At 38.9% G+C, this 23739-nt stretch overlaps 2 protein-coding genes across 2 annotated transcripts; one reads left to right on the top strand and one right to left on the bottom strand.

The window, feature by feature from the left end:
• Positions 1 to 12478: 12478 nt before the first annotated feature.
• On the bottom strand, positions 12479 to 18542 carry ALG10 (ALG10 alpha-1,2-glucosyltransferase; the record flags this gene model as incomplete). Its single annotated transcript, XM_082279661.1, has 3 exons — positions 12479 to 16113; positions 17931 to 18128; positions 18378 to 18542. 3 exons carry the CDS (start codon positions 18540 to 18542, stop codon positions 15058 to 15060), a joined length of 1419 nt encoding a protein of 472 aa, XP_082135787.1. The 3' UTR covers positions 12479 to 15057.
• A 77-nt stretch (positions 18543 to 18619) lies between these two features.
• Positions 18620 to 22816, top strand: TPRKB (TP53RK binding protein). Its single transcript, XM_082279667.1, has 4 exons — positions 18620 to 18918; positions 19374 to 19496; positions 19782 to 19958; positions 20778 to 22816. The coding sequence occupies exons 1-4, from the start codon at positions 18778 to 18780 to the stop codon at positions 20862 to 20864; spliced, it is 528 nt and encodes a 175-aa protein (XP_082135793.1). The 5' UTR covers positions 18620 to 18777; the 3' UTR covers positions 20865 to 22816.
• Positions 22817 to 23739: the final 923 nt, after the last annotated feature.

The following is a 23739-nucleotide window of genomic DNA, read 5'->3' as shown; positions in this document are numbered from 1 at the left end:
TTCCGTCTTCCTTACCCATATTGCTTAGAAATCTGAAGCCATCCTTCAATTTGTTCATGTTTTACGAGTTGACATGCAGCCTTTGACTCTTAACTGGAAGAAATGTGCTTCACTACAGATCAAAGAAAAGCTGGTTTCAGAATGCTTATTTTAGATTTGCGACCACAGGCTCAACTAGAGCAAACGAGAGCAGGAGGAGTGGCTTCTAGCCAGCCGTGTAGTAGGGATATTCTCCAGAGCAGTCAGCTGAGCATCGAAATGAGGCGACATGTAGTACCACTACAATAAAGGCAGCCAAATATTCATGTGACCCAGACAGATGGTCTTAGAAAAAGATCTATGTATATTTGAGCACACTTCAGAAATTCAGAATTCAGAATTTGTTGGGGTTCATTTAAACACATGTAACTAAATCCCTGGCCAAAGCTGATCTGACTTCTTAGGCTTGCAGGAGGGACAGTGTCATTCCCAAACTCAGGCTGATCTCTGCTATATCCCTCTTCTCTTTTTCATCAAACTCTTACAGTAAAATGGCACTTTCAAATTTTATAATAATCCAGAAATGCACTCACTGACCTGAGTGCCCCGAATGCCCCTGAAGAGGGCTCACCTGTCACCAGTGGCCACATCAGACCACACCAAGATGAGCTTTCCATCTCCTTCCCTGACTTGGGACGTCAAAGACACAGAGCATGAAACCCCTCTAACTGTGCTGTAAACTAAGACAAGGTCTTGACTCATTTTCCCAGGTAGATGTTCTTCCTGACCTATTTCTCCTGTCACTTTACTGTACCATCATAGTTTCAGGCCGGCGCCTGGGGTCATGGCTATGCTCCAATCTCAGTGAACAGCCTTTAAAAGCAAAGTGGCTTGAGTGCCAACATCAACACAGACTTATTTTATTAGTCTGTATAAACTGTCTGACTCTATTTAAAGCTCAATTTGGCAAGACCTATGGACAGCAGGCACACTGGCATGGGGAAATAATTTAAAACCACACCTTCTCTGCTCTGCTTCTTTCACCCAAAAATCCTGCTCCAGGAAAGCTCCTGCATCGCTCCCTTGTCCTCATGCAGCAAAGCCAACGTGGTCCCCAGGGCACTGGGATGAAGGCCAGGAAGGACTTTCAGTTCATGTGGCCAGAGGAGGGGACAGTGCCCTCCACCATGGCAGTCAGGGCCTCGCAGGAGGTACCCCCGTGGCAGGAGCCCCAGCACAGGGTATGGGCTGCACCTCCTGTGCCTGAGGGGGAATCAGGGTGCTCGGCAGGTAAATGCTCACGAGCAGGAATACTAAAATGAAACACAAACTCCTCTCTTCATCCTTATTGCAAAGATGAGAAAACAGAGATAAAAAATCAGGTCACCCTGAAAAACTCCCAACCTTAATCACACATTCTCATCAAATATATTTCCCTCCACTTCATGCTTTTAAAAATAGCTCTGGGAATGTGGTTTTTAAGTGTTGTAGAGACGATGACACAATACAACACAGGGCACTTTTTCTACTGTTTTATGGATGATTAAAATAGAAGATCCAAAGCACTACTTACTGTAAGACTAATCTTCCACACAAATACTATCTGTCTCTCTTCTCCCAAAAGTGAATTACAGGCTTGGTTACTAAAATAGTGAATCAATTTGCAGACACCAAAGTCATTGACGACTTTGCAATCTTCTAACCCTGTTAGGTTATAATGCATATATATAGACTCCCAATTACTAGGCAGCATTTATATGTGAATCCATAATTCTTGCAAGTATTTGTTATTTTATATTAGGAATACAATATTTGGAGTTACCAAAGTCATCCTCTGGGATCCTGATGGTATTGACAAATTCTTTATTATTTTGGGGAAGCTGTGCTCCATAAAAAAAGGATGCTTCAGCAAAGTTTAGGGATACATTATAGTAAAGAGAAGTTATAGTTTTGAAAGAGAAATAAAAATGAAAATACAATTATTTTTCAATTACAGCACATGTACTATATTGTACTATGATTGGCACTAGATTTAAGAGTCAACACAAGAACTTGCAATAAAACACATAAATTAGAATTAGATATGGTTTGAGCCTGACACAGCAATTTCCTTTGAGCCCTTACAGGTGAGCCTTCAGCAAAGTGATTCTAATGGATGCTCACATCATTAACAGTGAAACTGTAGGACTTTGTTGATCACTGTGTCACTATCAGCTTCAATTACAATAATTTGTCTCCAGCCAGGTGGATCTAAGTGATTTTAGTAACCAAAGTCTGAGTAAGAATATACTCTTTTGTTTGAAATCCAATGGGATCAGAAAGCTCTTTATCTCCAAGCTGCATAGTCACTTATTTGTGAGACATGGATGTACTTGGAATAGCTCCTCATACAATCATATGTCTAATATCCCGTGACATCACACCCTTAAGGAGAAGGAAGCTCCTGACATTAGCAGATGCTCACTTGAAAAAAAAAAGAAGACAAAAGTCAGAGGATCTGCAAAACTTACAGAGTTTTATTAGTATATTACACACTTGCCATGGAAATTGGTATAAATTAGTCCTTTTTCTTATAGTATAAGCACACATCCAGCTATCAGTGTTTGAGACATGCACACCAGCCCATCATCTTCTGGGCTTCTGCAGTATCAAAGAAGGAACTAAACACAAGGAGAAAGGTAAAATACCCTTTTACTTTAATTTCAAGGAACCTGGTATCTATTGAACAATTTATTAAAAAAAAACAAACCAAAGCTTTCAGAAACCATTTAAGTCATCATCTGTTACCTCTCCCTAGATTCTGACCACAAGAATGTGACAGACTTATTTTCTTTGAATCTTGTTTAATTAACATGCCTTTGGAGGAGCAACGGCAGTGGCAGCAGGTACCACCCCTGACAGTCACTGAATTCCAACATCTTCTGTCCTCCTGCAGACAGGCTTTATCTGACAAGTGATTCTTCACAGCTGACTAATATGCCTTGGGTCATGTTCATGGTTAGCACAGATACTTGCAGTGCAGATATGACTTACTACAACATGTGCCACTTGTAATTTTGTAATGAAAAATCTCATACTCGCCAAGAGAGGGGAAAAAAAGAAACAAGCAACAGCTTTATAAAGGAACATCTTTCAAGATGTTCTGCCTAGGCGATACCTAATTCCAAGCATACCAGCATTTTATTTTCATTTGGACAGAAAATTGTTACTTTTTGAGGCAGGAATGCTTTGTGTTACAGAAATGCTATAAATCAAATGCAGTAAGTTTCTAACAGTAAGACACTCAAGAAATCCTGGGTATTTAAGAGCAACACAGCCCTATTTGCAATGAACTGAAAAATTAAAATGACAGAGTCAGTGCTAAGGTCTCAGCTTTTTCCTTATTATCCATGTTGTACAGTAATATGTGAGGTGAAGAACAAAAAATGTCATTGTTTGAATCAGGAACTCTCAGCACTGTGGCTTTCATCAGTAGGTCACCTACCTGCTCTCAGGTTTAAAACTGTCAGCAATTATTTTAAGTTTCCATGAAGGAAAAGGAGCAAATTTGGTACAGTCAGAAAAGCAAAAGCTGATGGGAGCTCAGCTCTTCAAGAAATACAGAAAGTATTGCAATAGTTGCCTTGAATTCTTGAGCCCCTCATGGCACCACCGCTCAGTCCTGTGAAGGAGCTCTTCAGATGGAAGCAAGCAGCCATCTTACCAGGTATCTGGAAACTGAAAGATTTCTGTTGATAAATAGGCTTTTCTTCTTCATCCACCCACTTTAGGTTCTTCTTTTTCTAGAAGATATATTTTTATTTATGTATTATTTGCAAATTATGTACTTAATTTGAACAATAAAGGGACGGTTTAATAGGAGCAGTAGGAATTCGAGTATATTGACTCTCCTTGTCCCAAGGAGAATAAATTCCCAAGGGAAATAAATCCAATCTGTGTTTTATGATTGAAGCCAAAATATAAAGATTAATTTTTTTCTTTTAAAGAAAAATCTCTTTATAATTAATGATAAAATATTAATCCTCAGTTTAATATTTTTCCTTCCATGAGGACTTGCGTTTTCTTAAATAGCTACAAAGAAAGGAGACTATCCAATACATTTCCTTCAAAAAACACTGGTTGTAATTTTTTGTTCAGTTATGTGTATTGGAAATATATTTATCTAAAGCAATTTTTAAGTATTACAAAATAAAGTATAGAACAAGAGGACAAGATTGGTTCTATGTAAATAACTCACCATCTGCTTATAAAAAACTTTATAAAAAGCCATGAGATGCAGGGAGAAAATAAAGGCAATACACACAAAATCAGAAAAACATCCTTATCCAGTAAGAGGAAAGCCAATGACACTAGTTTGTCATATATCACAGACAAAATTCAAAGTGAAGAAAGTGACTTGAAATTAAAGAAAAAAGCTATTCATGAGTGCCATGACCACTATCACCAGCTGCACTCATGCATTTTGAAGGACATCAAGCTCTAATGAGCCACCAGAGAACCTGTCTCACCAGCAGAAACCAATGTAAGTTCTTTCAGTGTTTGAGAGGGAAACTCATGTACATAGAAAACAGTGAAAAGTGTATTTTATTCTGTAGTCACATGTCTAGTAAAAAATATTCTTTCATGCATCATCTCATCCACTCTCCACTACATTCAATGGGAACCACATGATGAAAAATACAGGACAAAGCAAGAGTTTTATAAGGTGAACAGTTTTCCATATCTATTTTAGTTCTAACAAAACTTCATTTAGTGTATCCTTGAGTACAAGAAATTAAGAAAACACCACGGAAATTGTCTTTTCCTTTGTTTGTTTATCTCACGACTTCTGAAGCCCGAATCATACATCTTAAGTGCAGGTCTGCATTTGTGCCTTTCAAAACATCTTCCATGGGTGAATTAGGGACACAATTTATATCAGCCCAAATAAGAACCAAATAGTTTATAAGTTTAGGAAACATCAAAAAACAACCCTTGGCTTTTGGGTTGCTGAAGACCCATCCATTCCCAGGTTGAGCAGATGCTGATGCTTCAACCTCTCAGAGGAGGAGGCCAGGCTGGGCTAACAACTGACATCTAATTTTATGGCTATCTTTATTGCTTCTTGAAGGTAGAACAACACAGTCTGCTGAGCTTAGAGCTTTGTTACATTATCTCAGGACAAGGCAAAAGGGCTGTCAGCTCACCCCAGCTAAAAAGGATCAATCATCTGAAGAGGCTCTACTAGGAAAATCAAGACAAGCAGAACTCCCACACTGCAAATTTGCTTCTGACAGCCAGGGAAGGATTATCACACACTCCTCCTTTTGCCAGGCCAGCCTTTTTGGTGCCATCCCATCAAGCCAATGGTTAAGTACAGCCTACATTTACATCTCTTGAAATCCTTGCTTAAATGAACAATGAGTTTTGGTTTTTGGCAGCAAGAATGAGATAAAGAAACAGTCTGAGCATGCCAGGGTGGCTGGGACAAAGCCAGCTACAACCGTGGACAGTCTGTGACACATGCTTACACGGAGAAGAGAGGTTCCTTCACAAAAGGAAGAACAGCCAGGCAAAAAGAAATACAGCCTCTGGTGGGAGGAATGGGATCATTCACCCTAGAAAGGGATGAAAGTGGAGGCTGAGGGGCCTTTATGGAGTTCATTCCTGGCCTAAGCTTCCTGCAAATGCACACAGCACTACTTTTATCTTTTTTCTCCATGCAATGTACCAGGAACACCCTTCAGTTTATTCTTTTATTTGTTATCAAAATACAGAAGTCCTAGTGAAGGTTCAAAGAAAAATATCAGATTTATAAAGGTATTTAGAATGATAAAAATGCAGATGAACACATGAACAAGTAGATCCACCTTTTCAGATTTGGTGCACAGCTGCTTTCTACCTTAGATGAGCTGACAACAGAAAATCTGTCACAAGAAATCTTTTCACCTTTGTATTTCCTTGTATTGTTCCATTGTTGTAAATATCAAATGGTAGTTTTACCAAAAAAAAAAAAGTAGTCACTGCCCTGAGTTTTATTTTATTTTTTAACATTGTACATTCTAGTGAATATACAAATCCAAAAATCTGTGAGGTCTTTATGCCTATTCTTTCGGGTTGTATGATTGAGAGCACGCAGCTGGAGCATCTCCACAGGGCATTATTATTTCTTTAGTGTGTAGTTCCTGTTGATTTATATCCTCTAGTGTCCTTGGAGAACGTAGTATTGAAATGAAAATAGATCCATCCCGTGAAGTTGTACTTACTACAATTTCAATTAAATTAGTGTGTGGGTAATGGAAAAGAGACTTGGATTGTAATTACCTTCTTCAACTCTTGCCTTGGAAGTGTATGTTCAAAGGACCAAACAAATTGTCAATATCTATGCACTTACTTGCAGAGTAACGTGAAAGATTAAGTCTGACACCAAATTATCCTGTCTACTTTATGCTAGATTTAATGAGAAAATAAAGTATTAAATATATTCTGTCAATACATACTGTTGTTTGCATTTTGATGGCAGGGTATAGATCCATTTGGTCTAAGTATTACTCGTGTTAATGCATACATTTCTTTAAAGTAATAAAACAGACCTCCAGACCAATTTTTTATCCAAGAGGCAATAAAGCCACATTGAGGAAAGAGGATCTTGCATTGTGAAAGAAAAAACAAAAAGGGTTGAAGAACATTTACCATGAGATCCATCCCAGCAAAATCCCCAGAAATCTTTTAAAGCTCTTTACAAAACAGACTACAAGCTGATTTTGACAGGCTAGTTTTTCACCAAGTAACTGCAGACTAGCAGTTGGTTAGACTTTAGGACTGACTTTAAAGGCTTTTCTTGCTTGCTTATTCTCTGACAAACTGATGGGCAAGAAAGTTCAAGAGCATCATGTATTCTATTGTGTGTGACTTAAATAAAAAGGCAGAATCTTCACAAGTGTTAACATCTTTGACTCAGATTCAGTCACAAATGACTTACTTTAACTGATCTTTGTTGTAACTGCATGCTAAGGTTTATAGAAGCCTTAATTGCTAGTAGGATTGACAATTGTTTTCCAGAAAGAAAAAAACCTGTTTTCTTTATTCACAAAGAAGTTTTAACTATAAAGCTAGGATTTGAAAGTACAAGAGGAATGAACCCAGTTGATGGTGGTGGTGATTTGTTATTCAAAATCAAAGGCTTCCTGCAAAGTTAGCTGATCTGATAGTTGTCTACAGCAACGCCTAACACCCTCTAACCCTCAAGCAGAGTGATTCCACGTATTAAAGAGTACATAGAGACCCATCAGGGCAAATGAAATTGTGTTTAATCAGTATAAAGATAAGAAAAGCAGGCTTTCTTACAGAACCAGGCAATTCTCATAATCTGAATACCTTTATTTTTAACTGGACAGAAAAAGAACATTCCTGTGCACAAACTCCACAAAGAAACTGTGTCTCAAGGCAAACACAGCCAACTTCTCAATACAACAGCAAGCTACTTGAGTTAGCCCTGGCTTTACAGATCAAGACAGTAATCAATCAACTAAATTTGCCTCCATAAGCATTTAACTTCAAGGAGCTCCACAGGAAAGAGCCAAATCATAAACTGCTCAGCCAAATTGAAACTTCACATGCCCTAACTACTATTAATATAGTAATAATCAAGGAGAAGCAAGAAAATAGTTGTGTGTATCCCCAGCCACTTCACTAAAAAAGATGAAAGCAGTTACGGGAATTGTTAGTATATTTATTTTGGGCTGATTTTTCCATTAGCTTGACTTTAAAAGTCAAGAATTGATGCTTCATGTACAAGGTAGCCAGCATGCTCCTCACAGTAAGGGTATCCACGCATACAAGGTGCCACAGACCTTGTTTCAGCTAAACAGAGCAGGGTAAACAGGTCTAGGTAGATGATACTTCTTCCTCTGAAAAGATCTCAGAAGTTTTGTGAAGTCTTCAATTATATTAATCATAACTTCTTTATATGCTGAAAATAAAGCTAGAGAAAATCAAATCTGGAGCGCCAAATCCTCATGTCTCTGGAGGCTGTTGTGCTGTGTTGTGATCTGTACATACCAGCATAAATTATATGTATCTGCACAAGTGGAAGAGGAAAATGGGGAGAATTGTCTTTGCACATATGTAAAAAAAGATCATAACTAGAGAGAAAAGGTTTCTAAGAGGAGAAGTAATTAATCTCTGCAAAAGCTTGTCTAGTGAAATGGCAAATTCATCACTAATTGACTGCTTTAAATAGTGTGTTTTCAAAAGATGTGCTCCATTTCAGCTTCGAAATATCAAACTCTACAGGATTCACTTATATAATGTGGAAAGTAACTCCCTCCTTGGTGGAAGTTCTCAGCCAAAGTCTTGTGGCCTCCTGGCCTGATCAGGCAAACAGCCAGATCAGGCCATTGTAATGCTACCCCCCTCTTCCAGCCTTCCAAAATTTAAGTAATATATATTTCATAAGCAGTATAGGAGGGAGAAATGAAATTACTAGTATTTATCTTGAAGGTGAACTTAAAGCTTCTCTCAGACAACAGCTGTTTCCAGAATCCCAAATATGTTTTCTTAATTCTTAAGAAAACTGCCAGACACCTAATTTCTTTTTGGTTTCAAGCAAACTATTCTTCTTCCCTGTTTCAGAAAAGAAGGCAGAAAATTCCATCCTAGTAATAGTTAAGAGAACAAAACTCGCTGCTATTGAAGCAAACGTGCACTGATACAGTTTTACCAAGGATACATACAACTCTTCACTCTAAACAGCAAATAAATTCCTTTTCCTTTGGCGTGTTACTGTTTCTTTCCCCAGGGGCTGGACCTGAAGAGAGAAGGTAATTTTCCACAAGGCTTCTTGAGATTTTAAAGCAAGTCAACAACACACTGGACTGGGCAGAAACTTTTCAAATTCAGCTAGCAGAGTGGTTGCCAGGAAAATCAGCTCAAACATCGGTCATTTGGGCCTCAGTCTTGGATGTGAGGCTTCCCCAGCTCACAAGTGCCCTGCCTGAACAGGCAGGGTTCTAGCAAGCAGCTCGAGCTAGAAGGTGGTGTCAACATCTGGCAGATGAATTCCCACTGTCACAACTATCTCCAGTGTAAAACAAGGCTATTGATAATGAGAAGGACGTAGTGCTGTAGCAGCTCAGGAATGCACAGAGCAGCTAGTAGGGAAGGAATCCCACAAGCAGCACACAGAACACCCTCGCTGCCCTTCGCCAGAACTATGGTTATGCTGTGCTTACTCCCACACACCAACAACGCAGTGGCATTTGAGCAGCGCTGACTCCGAGGGCGAAGTGCTATCCCTGAAATCGCTGATGTTCCTAACTGCGTCTCCTTTGTGCTTTTGGAGCTTGTCATTTAAATTTCAGTTCAGCCAGGCAATGCTTTGAGATTTGATGGGAACACAGAAAAATGAAGCATGCTTTACGTGTACTAAACTTGCAGGTCTGAAGTAGTGCCCTAAAATTACTCTTGCCAGTGATAATCACCATTCCTTTTTCATTATACTTTCACAAGATTACATTTTGACATTTTGATATCAACCCTTCTAAAAGTATTGTCATAGAAATAATCTCATTACAGAAGATGGGAATGTAGCTAAGGACACGAGCTCTCACAATTACATCTTTGAAAAGGCATACACTGCTGTTACTAATAGGAGTTCAAACCAATTGGAATTAAATGCATAGGATATTAATTTACATCTACTTAAAACCAGGCGATAAACCACATGGGAAAGACTGCTTTAATGATGTTTATTTTTTAAGATACATCAATTTTGTATTATAAACCCACTAAAGTATCTGGGCAACTGACAATGTGAAAATTAGCCAGACAATGCTTTGTTTGAGATTTGATGGGAATCAAATGGGAATCACAGAAAAATGCAGGAAAATGTGATTTACATATAATAAACTTACAGGTCTGAAGGAGGTGTCTGAAGGTTGTCTCTGAAACAAGGTTGTAGCCAGGTTGGAGTTGGTCTGTTCTCCCACATAACAAGTGAGAGGACCAGATGAAACGGCCTTAAATTCAGATTGGATATTACAAAAAAATTCTTCATGGAAAGGGTAGTCAGGCATTGAAACAGGCTGTCCAGGGAAGTGGTGGAATCACAATCCCTCCAAGGGTTAAAAAGGTGCACAATTGTGGCAGCTGGGGAGATGGTTAGTGGTGAAAAAGGTAGTACTGGGTTGATAGGAGGACTCAATGGTCTCAGGAATCCTGTTCAACCTCAGTGATTCTATGATTCCATGAAAATGAAAGCAACCCCTTCCCCATTTGTGACACACAGCTGTGTTTCAAGCTCACATTTCCTGAACACTGCAAGAACAGTGTTTTTATTTACAGATGCACAGTGAAGCACTAAAACATCTTCCAACAAACCAGTTCACTGTCAGATTTCAGAGGATCATTCTCCCTGTGCCCTAGCAACAAGCAGATTCTTCTTGCAGATGAAGACTTTCCCACTCAAGTATGGCAAGCAGCTCTCCCCTATCACCTCATGCTTTAGCCAGCCACAGTGCTCTGCTAAGTACAGTGGTGCCCTCTAACCCCCAAAAGCACCCACTCATTCCTGCTCCTGGCAGCCTTGCACGCTCCCAGCTACGGCAGCACTGCAATGACAATGATCTGCAGAAATGTTTTTCCTCTTGCTTCCTGCTCCTTGTATCCCAGCTATCCCTGAAGCTGAAGGAACAGCGTGAGGTCCCAAGCATATTCTGAGATCAAGCAGAAAAACTGGCAAATTAAGGGCATTTTAGCTACACATGGCTAGGTAGATTAGCATTTCTGTCTCATGGAGAGATCCTTTTTGTTGGCAAAAGGATGTTTGTTAGCAACACCAATTATCTGCATCCGTCTAAAGCATACTTTTAAGAAGGATGTTTTTTTATAAAACATGCCTCAGGTAACATATGAATGTCACTGAATTGAAAATAAAAAGTATGCCTTATCTAACAAGGGATAAGCAAAGAGAGCAAAGTTTTTCAGGGGAAAAAATTAGGATGCTGAATATAGACAAAGTTTAAGATAATTAGAAGCATTTTCATGGATTGGGCTTTACAATTTTTCATTATGCAAAAACTAGATGACACATTTAAAAGAAGGTATATTGACTACTATAGGGCCAACAGACACTTGAACATTTATAGTTCGAATGTGCATCACCCAAATAAGAGTGAATATTTTAGAAAATCACCATGTGTCAGTCTCAAAAGCATAATTACTCTGCTTTCCTCAATTTGTCCTTCAGTTTTTTTTCTTCTTAGACAGAAACAAATAGAATGAATATGCAAAGAAAGTAAAAATACTGTGAAATTTAATAATAAAACACCAAAAGGAAATCTGCTAATCTGCTAAAAACAATGACATCTTTACAACAGTAGGATTTCAAGTTTCATTTTGTTCTCTTAGAGCAGAAATGAAAATTTCCCAAACAGAAAAAAATGCCAGAAAGACACTTTTAAGATTAATAGAACTTAACACACTATACATATTTAAAATTAACAAGGATATTATAGCTAAATCAGTTACTAAAACAAGCAACCAGCCATGAGAGAACTTGAAATATTCTAATTATCAAAGTGTTGCTGGAACAACATTATGATTTCAAGCAGCATTGCACTAAGCACTTGGTCACCTCAACAAGACAGCCCAGGACTGCCACCTTGTGAACAACAGAAAACATCAGAGCTGCATTAACAGGACAAAAACCAACTGCCCCGACACTACAGAATACTTTTTCCTTACTTTCTAACAGAAGTAATCCATCTTATTTATCAACCCTCTAGAAAATTAACAGATTAAAAAATATTTCAGCATCGCTTATGATATAAAATTCTTGTTAATTTTGAACATGAACATTTGTTGTCAAAGAAGTTAAAAGGAATGAAATATAGAATGCTCACAAATAGCAGGAAATGCAGTTCACAGCATAAAGGATTATCAAACTTCCTATCTTGATGAATAACAACATTTTTTTAACTGAAAGAAAAAAAATTGTTCAACTATTTGTATTTTTCCCCCCACTTCAAAACAATTCAGCCATGCTGTGACTATTCAGCTATTTTTATTATTCCAACAGTTACTGAAAAATCATCTTTCTCTCTAAGAAAAAAACTGAGCCCTTTTTTTTAAGCAGCCATTACAGAAATGTTAGCTATGCCATTTTTGGTTTTACCTTGGATACTTTAAGAAATTAGTGTGACTTCATTCTAAATTAGTAACTAATAAAATTTACAAGACATGAACGTTTTAAAGCTGTTTTAAGACATTTCATTGCCAAATGATACCTGCTGAGAATTAACCTAAAGTAAGCAATTATGGTTCTATTGAATCTAGAAGACCTTAGCAACATAAAGCAGGATAAATACAACCCTTTCTGCATGTCTTTAAGGAAAACAGCTAATAAACTAGATAATATTTCAGGAGCAAAATACTAAAATCCATTTTTCAATGAATTTCAATAGTGCTAGTGCTATTTGTCAAAGTTCTAGGAAATACTGACGGAATTTGGAGACCTTTCTTTATGACCAATTCTGATACAAATATAACCACCCTGATTTCTGGACTGACTTGGCCAACATTGAATATTACCTGCAAACACCCTCAGGCTCATAGGCAAAAGTAAAAACATAGCTTTATTCCACAAATACGTTCTCCTTTCATACTTTAGTAATTCATCAACTTCCCTCTTTAAATAAACTTTTATGAGCTCAGCCTGCTTTCAAATGAGCAAAACAGATTAAGCATAATTGTACTTTTAAATTAAAATCTGTAAGTATAGTGATAAATTCCATTACAAAATATTACACCATTTCATAATACTGGTTAAACAGCCCCAACAGGTCACAGGCATCTCTCTGTGTAATTTTTCTATTGTCTCCTGGGGTGGAGCTCATTAGAAAGGTATTGTGCTCTAAATTTTGGTGGACATCTTGCATTCACTTTTCACTACAAAAAAGAGCTTTTTAAGTTGTACATGTTTAAGCCAGCTCTTTTCACTTGAAACACAGCTTCTACTTCTGTTAAAAGTAGGAAGCCTAACAGTCTCTCAACAGTGTTGATCATCAAAGGTATTTGAAACCAGTAACTACAGACATGCTGGACAAAACACCTGTGGACTACACAGGGATCTCTGCAAGGGAATTTTTTTTTCCTCAAGGGAATGGACACCTGCTCCCCAATGTAAAACCAGAGAAAACCCTCAGATCTAAGATACAATTTAGAATACTAGACAGAGCCCCATGCCTTCCCATGTTACCATTCCAACTCAGTATTTCAGGGCACAAATGAAGTTGCACTCAAGGCAGCAAATGCTCTTTATCTTATGATTTTATTGGCATGGCACACAAAAACAAAATTGGAAGCAGAAGGCACGCAAGACTTCCCCTCCCAAATCTGTGACACTGAAATCGCAACACAATATCTGGACTCTGCCAGAACCATGCTGGATTCTTCAAAAGCAACCCATTTCAGGTTTCTCTTGTCCCTTCAATTTGAAGAAGCAAATAGGGAATGATTGAAAATGGTGTTCCCTATGGTACACATTGACAACAAATTACCAGGCTGGCAAAAGGCCAAGAAGCAAAGAGTGACCTGGCAAATATCTTAAATACCTACTCATTGAAGAGTGGCTTGAGGATTTCCTTAGGAGAAACAGGGCTGCGAAGGCACTGATCAGAATCTGAGCTTACCACACCCACAGTGTGTACAGGGAAGGAACTGGAGACAGGACACTGATCTTAATGTCTTAATGTTGTAAAAGAAAACAGTAACAGTATTGACCTGAGTCTGTAACTCACCAGTACTGACCCCTCGAAAAACAAATCAATTTCAGAGTGACTTGACTGCCAATAAGATGATGTTTGCACAGATCTGGCTGCAGTATTTTCATTACAGAACAATAACGAATTTAAAGAGGCTACACAGTACCTGAAGTTTTGGACACCACCCTCCTCTGCGACACACTTTAGCAATCAAATATTTTTCAGACTTAATAAAGTCATTACTGACAGGAACCATTACAGGCTTCATTTTTTCTGATAATGCACACTAGATGCTTTTAAATACATATACATACATATATGTACATATACATTGCATTTTGCCTTTGTAAAACAAAATATATACACTCAAGTTCCATTAAGTTTGTATAAACATGAAAAATACTTAAAAGACTAGTTCAGTAATGCCATTAGTACTTATTGAAGATTACACATCAAAGGTCTTTGAAATACTCAATGCAACTCAGGAGTGCACTCAGAGCTGATTTCAGCACAAACCTGTAAGCCCAGAACCACAGGACATAAAAGCTCAATTATTTAAGAGGCTGCAATCCACTGCATGTTACAGTTTGACATCTGTAAATTACTCCCCTTCTTATAGGTCACATAATCAACTGCAATTTATCTTTTCTTGTACAGTAACATTTATTGCCTCAAAGAACGCACACGCACATAGCCTCCACTGTGTTTTCTAAATACCAGTTTGAAATAAAATGTTCAAAATGCTCTAATGATTTAAGAGCCTACATTCTGTTTATAAAACTAATGTAAGCATTTACTGACAAAAAAAGTGATGAAAACTCAATGAGACATAGGAGGTTTTGAAAACATTGTACTTTCGCAGTGATTTATACCTGACAACTAGTAAACCTAGAAGGAAATGGCCTGATCTGAGGAATAAATATGCACACAGATAAATAAACAAAAAGGTTGAACACTGAAATCCTTCTTTTTTAAAAGAGAAACCTCTGAAACATACTTATAAACTGTTATTCCTTCAAGGGCATGTCATATAATACTTTTTTATCATGAAAAATGACAGTAAACATCTCCCTTATTTTACAGTAATTACAGGAAGGTGTTCTCACATTTCCCCTCATATTGAATTTTAAAATTCTCATGAATTCAACATCTGGAGTATCTTCACATTATAACAGATCTTGCATTTGGTTGCAACAATATAAGCAAAGAGCTTACTTCCCAATTCCAACTAGGGAAAACAGTCCTTACATGATGCAAAAGATATTGTTTCATTCCAGAGTCCAGTCCTGAAACAGAACCGTGTTTTCCTACAGGTATAAAAGTACCAAAAAAAAAGTCACCACATAAACCTCTGTACTTCATCACTATTTTCCCATTTGAATGTTCTGTTTAGAAAAAGATAAAAGGTAACAGCATTTACTAAAATGTAAAAAGCCAGCTCCAGAAGTTGTCTATATAGAGACAGAAATGGAATATTGAGCCTATATATTAAGAATGGCAAAATAAAGTAACGGAATTCTAGCAGTTTTTGAGGAACTGTGACTGCTAATAAACATACAAAATACATTAAGATCCAGAATATCGATTTTGATTTTAGTGTATCAGCAAAACTCCAGCCAGCAAATATATAGAATGGAACTAACAGGTATTTTACAAGCTCATGTCTTTGGAACACTTTTCTCCAGACATAAAATGTATAGTGTCTGTTATCTGCTAGTAAATACTTATGGACGTAGGTAAATTTCCAGATCAGGAATAAAGAGATAACAGCAATTAAGCTATACTGCACAGGGTGCTTTCGCAATGACAAAAGGAATTTCCTGATTTTAGTAGGGGTCAATAAATGAGGGAATGAAAAAAAAACTGTAAAGGACAGAAAATAGAACAGCTGAGGAAAGTGCAAACAGGCTTCATGACTACTTTTATCACCAACAACTATTCCACCATTGATAAAGACAAAAACAAAGAACAGAGATGCTAATATGATGTATGGCCAAGTTAAAGCACTAAGTGTAACTAAGTTTTTAGGTGATATGAGATATTCAACAAGAAACTGCAGTATTCTGGTCAAATCAGAAAATGATCCTTTCCTGGAAGAAATCTTTTCATCTTTTTTTTTCTGCAACTCAATCTTCCAGGCTTCATTTAGCTTCTCTGCAACAACATTTCCAGCACAAAAAACTGTCCACACAATATTCGTCTGACGAAACATGAAGCCACAAAATCCAAGGAGAGCAGAAGTTTTATGGTTACCATAAAGGCACATTAAATAGGAAAAGAGAGTAAAAAATACTGATCCTGGATCTGTATAATAAAGGAATGTAAAAAAATAAAGGGTGGGAAACATTGCAAGAGTTAATGTAGACAAGATTCTCTGGAAACCAGACACAGCCTAAAAAAGAAGCAGAAAAATGTGGTTAGACAATGTCTAATAAAATAATAAATTAAAAGAAAACTAGTATCATTCTTGAGAATTCCATTAACATGATATAACATCTCCTATGCTCTTTGTTTCCATTATTGCACAAATGCTATATATTTCTTAAGCTCCTGTGATGTTAATACAGTTACACAATGTTAAAATCCAAGTGGAAAGTACAAAACATTACTGCAGGTGAGTTAAAAATATGGCAACAAAAATACACCAACTTCTTTCACATGTCAGGTGTGCACGTATTTGTGGTATTAAAATCATGGTGGGAGCATAACTGCCCCCATTCCTTGGATAAAAAGGCTGCACTAATAGGGAGAAGAAAGTAAAATCAATGGTTTATGCCCCTGCAATCTCATAATGAGATTCTGTTCATCTGCGAGACAGCACCATTCTGTGCCTCTACTATCACCTCTCTTGAACCCAGCCCACACAGAGGTCATTTCCAAGTTTCTGATCTTTAATGCAGCTTTTATTATTTATCCTCATTATAATTCATGAGTCAGAAAAGAAACTTTAAAAAAGGTAGGAGACATGCAGTTAAAAACTCTTCCCAATCATCCCACTCACTACATGATACACCACAAACCACAACATGATAAAATGTTGCATGATGTTTCTGAATGATGTAGTGTGGGGTGAAATAGCCACTCACCACCTTACAGGAAAGGGGAATAGAGAAAATGCTGAGGTCAACGAAGTGTCCAAGTATTACTTAATGCTTAGACTACTGTCATGAAACTTTTTCTTACATTTATGTTTCCACTTCCAAGAATAAAATTAAAAGTGGAAACAATTTATTTTATCTGATCTAATTCTGTAGTTTTATCATGTGCTTAAAAATGAAGAGGTTTCTCTAAGAAAATACACCAAAAGAAATTTTATTTATAGTAAAGGAATCCTTCAGTTATCAGGGAACAGGAAAAAATGTTTTAAGGTTAAAAGTTAAACTAAGTAACTTTACTAACATGAAGGATTTTAAAGAAGCCATTAACCACTAAAACCATCCATTTACTGCAGTGGTGGATGCTCCAGAATTTTTAATATACAGCATTCTTGTATCCAAGCTGAACTGTTATGGTATGATGTACGGACAGCTAGACAGGTAAAAACTGGCTGGATGGTGAACTGGTCACACTCTACCCAAAGGACAGTAACAACCCAAGTACCACGGGGATCTGTACTGGGACCTGTCCTGTTTAATGTCTTTATCAAAGACAAGAAAGCAGTGAGAGTACACTGTCATCAAGTCTGTAGTTGACACTACATGGGTGGGACCAGGCAATTTACTAAAGAGTACAGGTGTCATCCAAAGTGACCCACACAGGCTGGAGGAATGGGATAACAAAAATATGATGAAATTCAACACGGACAAAATCAAATGCCTGCAGCTGAAGAAGAAGTCCACATAAACAACACAGGCTGCTCACACAGCAGCTGAGGAGCTGCTGTTCAAGCTCTGTGAGGACTCCTAGTAACTCCAAGAAGATGAGCATTCAGACCTTCGGATAATAAGTCTGCATATGTACTAACTTTTATTTCAATGGGACTCCCTGTAGTTATGCGCAAGAATGAAATTTTAGAGGACTGCACCTTGTACGAGAAAAAAGATATTAAAAAAAATTAGAGAATAGGAATGCGCCTTCTTGGCCAAACTGGTGGTGGTACTTGCAGTTATAGAAAACTGAGAACAGCTCACCTATGTAGTGAAGGGAACATACACTAAGCCATCCAAGCTGCTTGTACAAGTGCATAAAATTATTTTACTCTGACCGTACCTTATTCTTCTGATGGATCTTGAACAGAAGCAAATACAGTAAATAGAAGTTCCCAGCACTGAAGAGGAGGTTGATGAACCTGAGCATTCCCACGGAGCACACCACGCTTCCCGTCCACCCGAGGAGCCACGCCGCGGGCTTCACCACTCCCACCGAGAGCAGGTACAGGCCGGGCAGCGTGGTGATCATGGGGTCCCACTGCGACGCGACACACACAGCGTTACGGAGCGCTCCCGACACAGCGGCCCGGCTACCCCACCCCGCTACGGCCCCTTCGCTCGGCCCGGAGGCCCAGACAGCTCCTGGCATTGTTGCCCGGAGGGTTCTGAACTCTGTGTGCGCTGCCAGGCGCGCTGCTCCTCCACCCCGGTACAAAACCCGCCTTCGGCCACCCTCGACCCCGAGCGGCTGTTACACTGCTGCTGCAAGGATGAGTTCCTCCCTGACCTGCAGGAAGCGGCCGTGGCAGTAGGCCTGCGCCTGCGGGACGTGGAACACCTCGTCCATGTAGGGCCCGCGCTGTCGGCGGCTGACGGCCGCGAAGAGCAGGCACGACAGCAGGAAGACGCCGCTCAGGGCGCCCGAGAAGCCGTAGGCCTCGGCCCGCTCCATGCCGGCTCCGCGCCGGCCGCGATGGCACCGCCCTTCCGGGGAGGGGCGAGCGGCGAGGGGCGGCACCCGGCCGGGCGGGAAGGGCCGCGGGGCAGCGGCTGTGGCGGGGCCCGGACATTGGGGATTCCTCTCGGAAGCGCTGAGCCCCCGGTCTGAGTGGCCGCCTGTCGGTAGCGCTGCGTTGTCCACGGGACGAGCGGCGCCTCCGTGCCACCGATACCCTGGGGCGGCCGGGATGGAGCGAACGCACCGGCTGGAGCTGTTCCCTGGCCGCAGTGTCACGCTGCTCCTCTTCCAGCACGTGAAAAATGCCGCTGCTCTGCGGAAAAAAGCCATGGAAGGATCCATTGACGGAGCACTGATAAACCCCGCGATGGTGAGTGAACGCGTGTGCCGCCCTGTCGGTGTGGAAATCCTCGGGGGAGCTCAGTGAAGGACGACCCATGCTCTCAGTCGCTTTGCGCGTCCTCCAGGCTCTGCGCAAATGCCCTCCTTTGATTTCATTACTATGTCCTACAGCAGAAGGGTTGGTCTGTGTAAAACACAGCATTGGCAGGATTGGCCAAAACAATTGTTGTCTTGATTCGTTTCACATCCTGCTTGGTGGAGCGGTTTAAATCTGCTTCGTGTGTAAACTCTAATGCTAATTGATTCATGCTGTCAAGAATCGACTATCTGGTGCCTTTGTTCCCATTTAAACCCATACATAGTTTTAGAATCTAGTCCTTTTTTGTTAGAATTAGGCTATAAAAATGAAGTGGTCAGGATTTTTTTCATATTTCAAAACAGTATGTTAAAATTCTGTATAACTGTTTCTGTTGTGTTTTACAGATTGTAGATCCTTTTCAGATTCTTGTGGCAGCCAACAAAGCAGTGCATCTACAGAAGATAGGTAAAATGAAGACCAGAACACTCTATGCAGAAATTATTTTCAGCCTTTCACCAAGCAACAATGTAAGATTTATTGAACAAATTTCTTTTTTGCCAGAAAAGCTTGCTAAGATCCACACATCCAAACCAAGTACATGTATTCATTTAACAGCCTACCTGGCTACTAGTAGAAGTTAGTGTTTAATAACGCTAATATGCTGTTACGGTTTGTAGCTTGTCAGAATTCCATTAATGTAAAATGTCTGTCAATTTATACTCTTGGTGTATCTGACACAGTAAATGAAAAGGTTCTTTATATGTAGTCAAAAAGTGACTCATAATATTTTAATTTTTTTAATCTTTTCTCAGATTTCAGATGCATTTAAAAAGTTCGGCATTTCAGACAGCGACACAGCAGTACTCATTGTGCTGGTTGTGGATGGAGACAAGACTGTAAATCTGGCAGATATAGCATCTCAGGTGGAAGGCCAGCAGGTTTCCCTAGATGAGCTCCCCCAACTAACAGACACTGCCAAAGTTAAAAAGGTGTGTAGCCAAAAGAGAAGACTGACATGGAGAAAAGGGATAGTTTATTTAGTTGTCTGATTTAATATCAACAGACATAATTAACTTAGGATCTGTATTTCTTTAGCACAAGTGGACAACTCATTTTAAGTGGACCTTGATTATTTCTTAGAATTTTTTAGTTGAAACAAGTTTTAGTTGTCACACCCTAACATCACAAAGTTTAAGTCTTCAAATTATTAATGTTGTCAGGGAATTTGACCATAAAAATAAATTCCAAATTGCTGCCTACCATCCAAGCACTTTTTCTTCCTGTTTTCTCAGGCAAATATTCATTTAATTAAAAATTTCAGTCCTGAGCAGTTTCATAATCTTAAGTACATAGATAGTCCCAGTAGGGGTGGTTAAAGTAAAAACATGTCAATTAGCTGTTAGGAGCTGTCTTAGGGCATGTATGCTCTTAACAGATTACCACATGCTAAATAGGTATCTTGAAGCATATGTGTCCTACATGATAAAATTCAAGTAACTTAAGTAATCGTTATGATGTCTGTCAAAGTATTGATAGGAGACATATGAATAAAATTGAACAAATCGTAGCATTTAACATGTGGAGTTAGAAGTGCTGCTCTCATTCAGTTTCATAGCTTTCCTTGTTCTTGCAGTTTCAGAATTTGCTTCAGTCCAAATTTTGTCTTGTAGTCACAAGAAGATAGGAATTTCCAATGTAAAAGTGGGGAAGAGGGGAATACTCTTTTCTTGTGTACGTATTTTTAGAAGGTATGTCATCAGTTTTTTTCTTCCTTATACATATTTCCTGTTTTTCTTTTTTTTCTGCAGATGTACAAAGTTACTCCACAGGAAGAAAAAATCGGCACCTTATTGGATAGTGTTGTTTGCAGAATGTCAACAAAAGATGTTTTGTGAAAATGTGGAAATAAATTTCAGAGGAAGTGAAGTAGTACTGAGTAGTTTGATAACATCTGAGCTTTAACCAAGCTTGGACACAAGGGTAACCTGAGCTGTGTTCTAAGCACAGAGAGCAACTCTGCCATGCCAAGCAGAATTTGCCATTGGCATTTCTGTCCCTTTTCTTGACAAGGGAAAATTGCCAGTACTGTAAGCTGAACTTAAACAAAAGGCTTGGAAATGTATATTTACTCTTTCGTCAAATGTTTTGGTAGTCCCAGACAGGGTTCAAACATTGTAAATAATTTTTATTAACCGTGCTCTGATTTGTTTTGGTTTGGCAACCTGATGGATGATATCCCTTTAACAATACTACTGCCAGAAAAGGTGTCTTTACAGCCCAAGTATTTCTGATGGACTAGGAAAAGGAAATTTTCCATAAATAATCAGCAGCATCTCCCTCTTTTTGCTACTGGGATAGAATTGCTGCCCACCCTTTGAGGACAGGAAGGGGCAGAGAAGCAGTGTGGCAGCCAATGGCAATGTGGAGCAGGCGCACCAGAGATGTGTACAATGAAGAATAAGGTCAGTGTGGATAATGCTGTGGTGGTGTTAGCACCTGACAGTCTGATGTCATCCATTGCTGGCATTAAAGGATAAGAAGTGGTGCTTTTACTTCATAACACTGATACATGTGATGCTGAACTTGTTCCAAGTGCAGAATTCACAGACAAATTTGCACCATAGATTGTCTCCACTTAAATTGTTAATAGAGCTTACATAGCATTCTGAAAGGATCATAAATCTTGTCTTGGTTTTTTGAACCAGTGCTAGGAAAGGCCATCAAAGGGAACTAAGAGGACTATTGATTTCCAGTAGTGACCAGGTGCAGCAGCCCTGCATGTGTATCATTTAATCGCAGGCAGGCATCCTGTTCAAGTAAAACTAATGTCCTAATTAGGTAGAAATCCATACTGTTTGTTATTTTTATGCTGTAGTATTTTTCTGGGATGTACATAAAACTGTGTAGCTGTCTGCATTTTTTTTTCTGAAGTTCTCTGAGGTATTATGATTTGTGTACTTAAAAGATCTTTGGGAGAGTTTTTCTTATGCATAATGTTTGGGAAAACAAAATATATTTTGAGGGAGAGGTAGTCTGAGTTAGAGTTCAAATGTTGTCCATACAGTAAACAGACGAGTGAACTGACATGTAGACCTGGTTTTATCTGTTTCTGTATTTAATACAGTTATATACAGCTTCTGTTTCTGATTTTGATTTCAGTTAAGTCTTCCCTTAGTTAAAACACGGTAGTACAAATACCATCCTTTTCTTACCAAGCAGACCAATAGCAAATTTAGTTACAAAGTACCAAGGGAATTACAAGGTTTATCAAAGGATTTGGGACAAATGGCTGTGCTGACTTCTTGCTTTAAAGATGGCTTTACAGAATGCATCATTGTCTCTAAAGGGAAATGTGAGGCAGTAGCAAAAAATGGAGCTTGGAAGGACTTGAGTCTTCAAAAGTGTGTAACATCAGCATGTGAGAATGACCATGGAAAATAAGAGACTTGTTTTCATTTTCTGACAGTCCATTTGGTACATGGAATATATCATAAGATTTACTGGCTGAACTACAATGTTTTGGTAGTTTAAAATAACAGCAGACAGGTTTACTTAAACCATTGCCTTTTTTGAACATGTGTAAAATGTTTGTCCAGTCTGTTTAATACAGGAGAAATAGTAATGATCGCTGCATAAAAGTTTTGACACAATTTCCAAACTTGGGTTCCCAGTTTCTGCTTCTTGTCCATCTATTTCATTGGTGTAGAGACTTGCTTGCTACTGTTGAGAATAGCTTGCTACTGTTGACATAAGTTAAATTGTGATTTACTGTGAGACCCAAATGAGGTGTTTTCATGGGTGGATTTACAGGAAATTATTTTGGGACCTGAAGTCTCCAAAGTATCATTCAGTCAGGCAGATGATTTGGGTCTGTTTGCATTGAAAACTATGCCCTGCAAGACCACAGGTTTTCCCTAGGTGTGGTTGCATTATCCAAGTTAAATGAGTTCTTTACAAAAACTGGTAATAAAAGTAGATTTTGTTCACCCTGTAAAGATACACTTGTCTTTCTGAACACATTAAAAATTAGTTAATTTAGATCTCTAATGTTACCATTAAATCAACCAAGGCTGTTTTCTGAAACGCAAAAATATAAGAAAAAAATACGTTTTTCAAAACATTTAATGTTCTGCTGCAGTCTCTTCTGAACTTTCATACCTCATCTCCTCTATCACAAGGTGAAAGAGGAAGCTGAAGTATCTTCAAGACCTTATTTGGACCTCCAGTGCTTCAGAGGCAGGATTATACCTGCAGAATTTATAAATTTAACAACTAAATGCTTAATTATGATGTGTGGTCAATTGTTCTAGGTGGGTTTTTTTTCCCTAGGTGGGGTGCGTTTGGGATTTTGTGTTTGACTTCCAGCACACTGAGGCCACTGTCTGTCCCACAGCCCTGATCACCAGAGGTTTTTTGCTGCTGTCAGAATGCGTAGGTCCCTCTATCATCTCGTGTACTTCAAAGGTACATTGCCATCCTTTTGTGTTCACTTGTAATGTTCATGCTACGTGTTTTATAGCTGGGTCCCTATGTTCTGTGACAATGTATTTAATGTGCTAATCATCTGGTTTTTTAAGTATTCCTTTGCATGCTGTTCTTTAGGGAGCATCACCAAAGCACCGCTCCCCTGTTAAAGCATGCAGGTGCCTTAACAAGGGTGTTTGCCCTGGTAGGGTAATGCTGGCTGAGTGCAGCATCAATGGAGGAACACCAATTCCAGCCACCTCACTGCCTGCTGAGAGCTGACATGGGTGTCTCTGGTGCTACACT

The sequence above is a fragment of the Coloeus monedula genome (assembly GCF_965178545.1).
Source record: "Coloeus monedula genome assembly, chromosome: 4".
Taxonomy (NCBI): Eukaryota; Metazoa; Chordata; class Aves; order Passeriformes; family Corvidae; genus Coloeus; species Coloeus monedula.
Note: the sequence above shows the minus strand (reverse complement) of the source record. Positions and strands in the feature narration are given on the sequence as shown.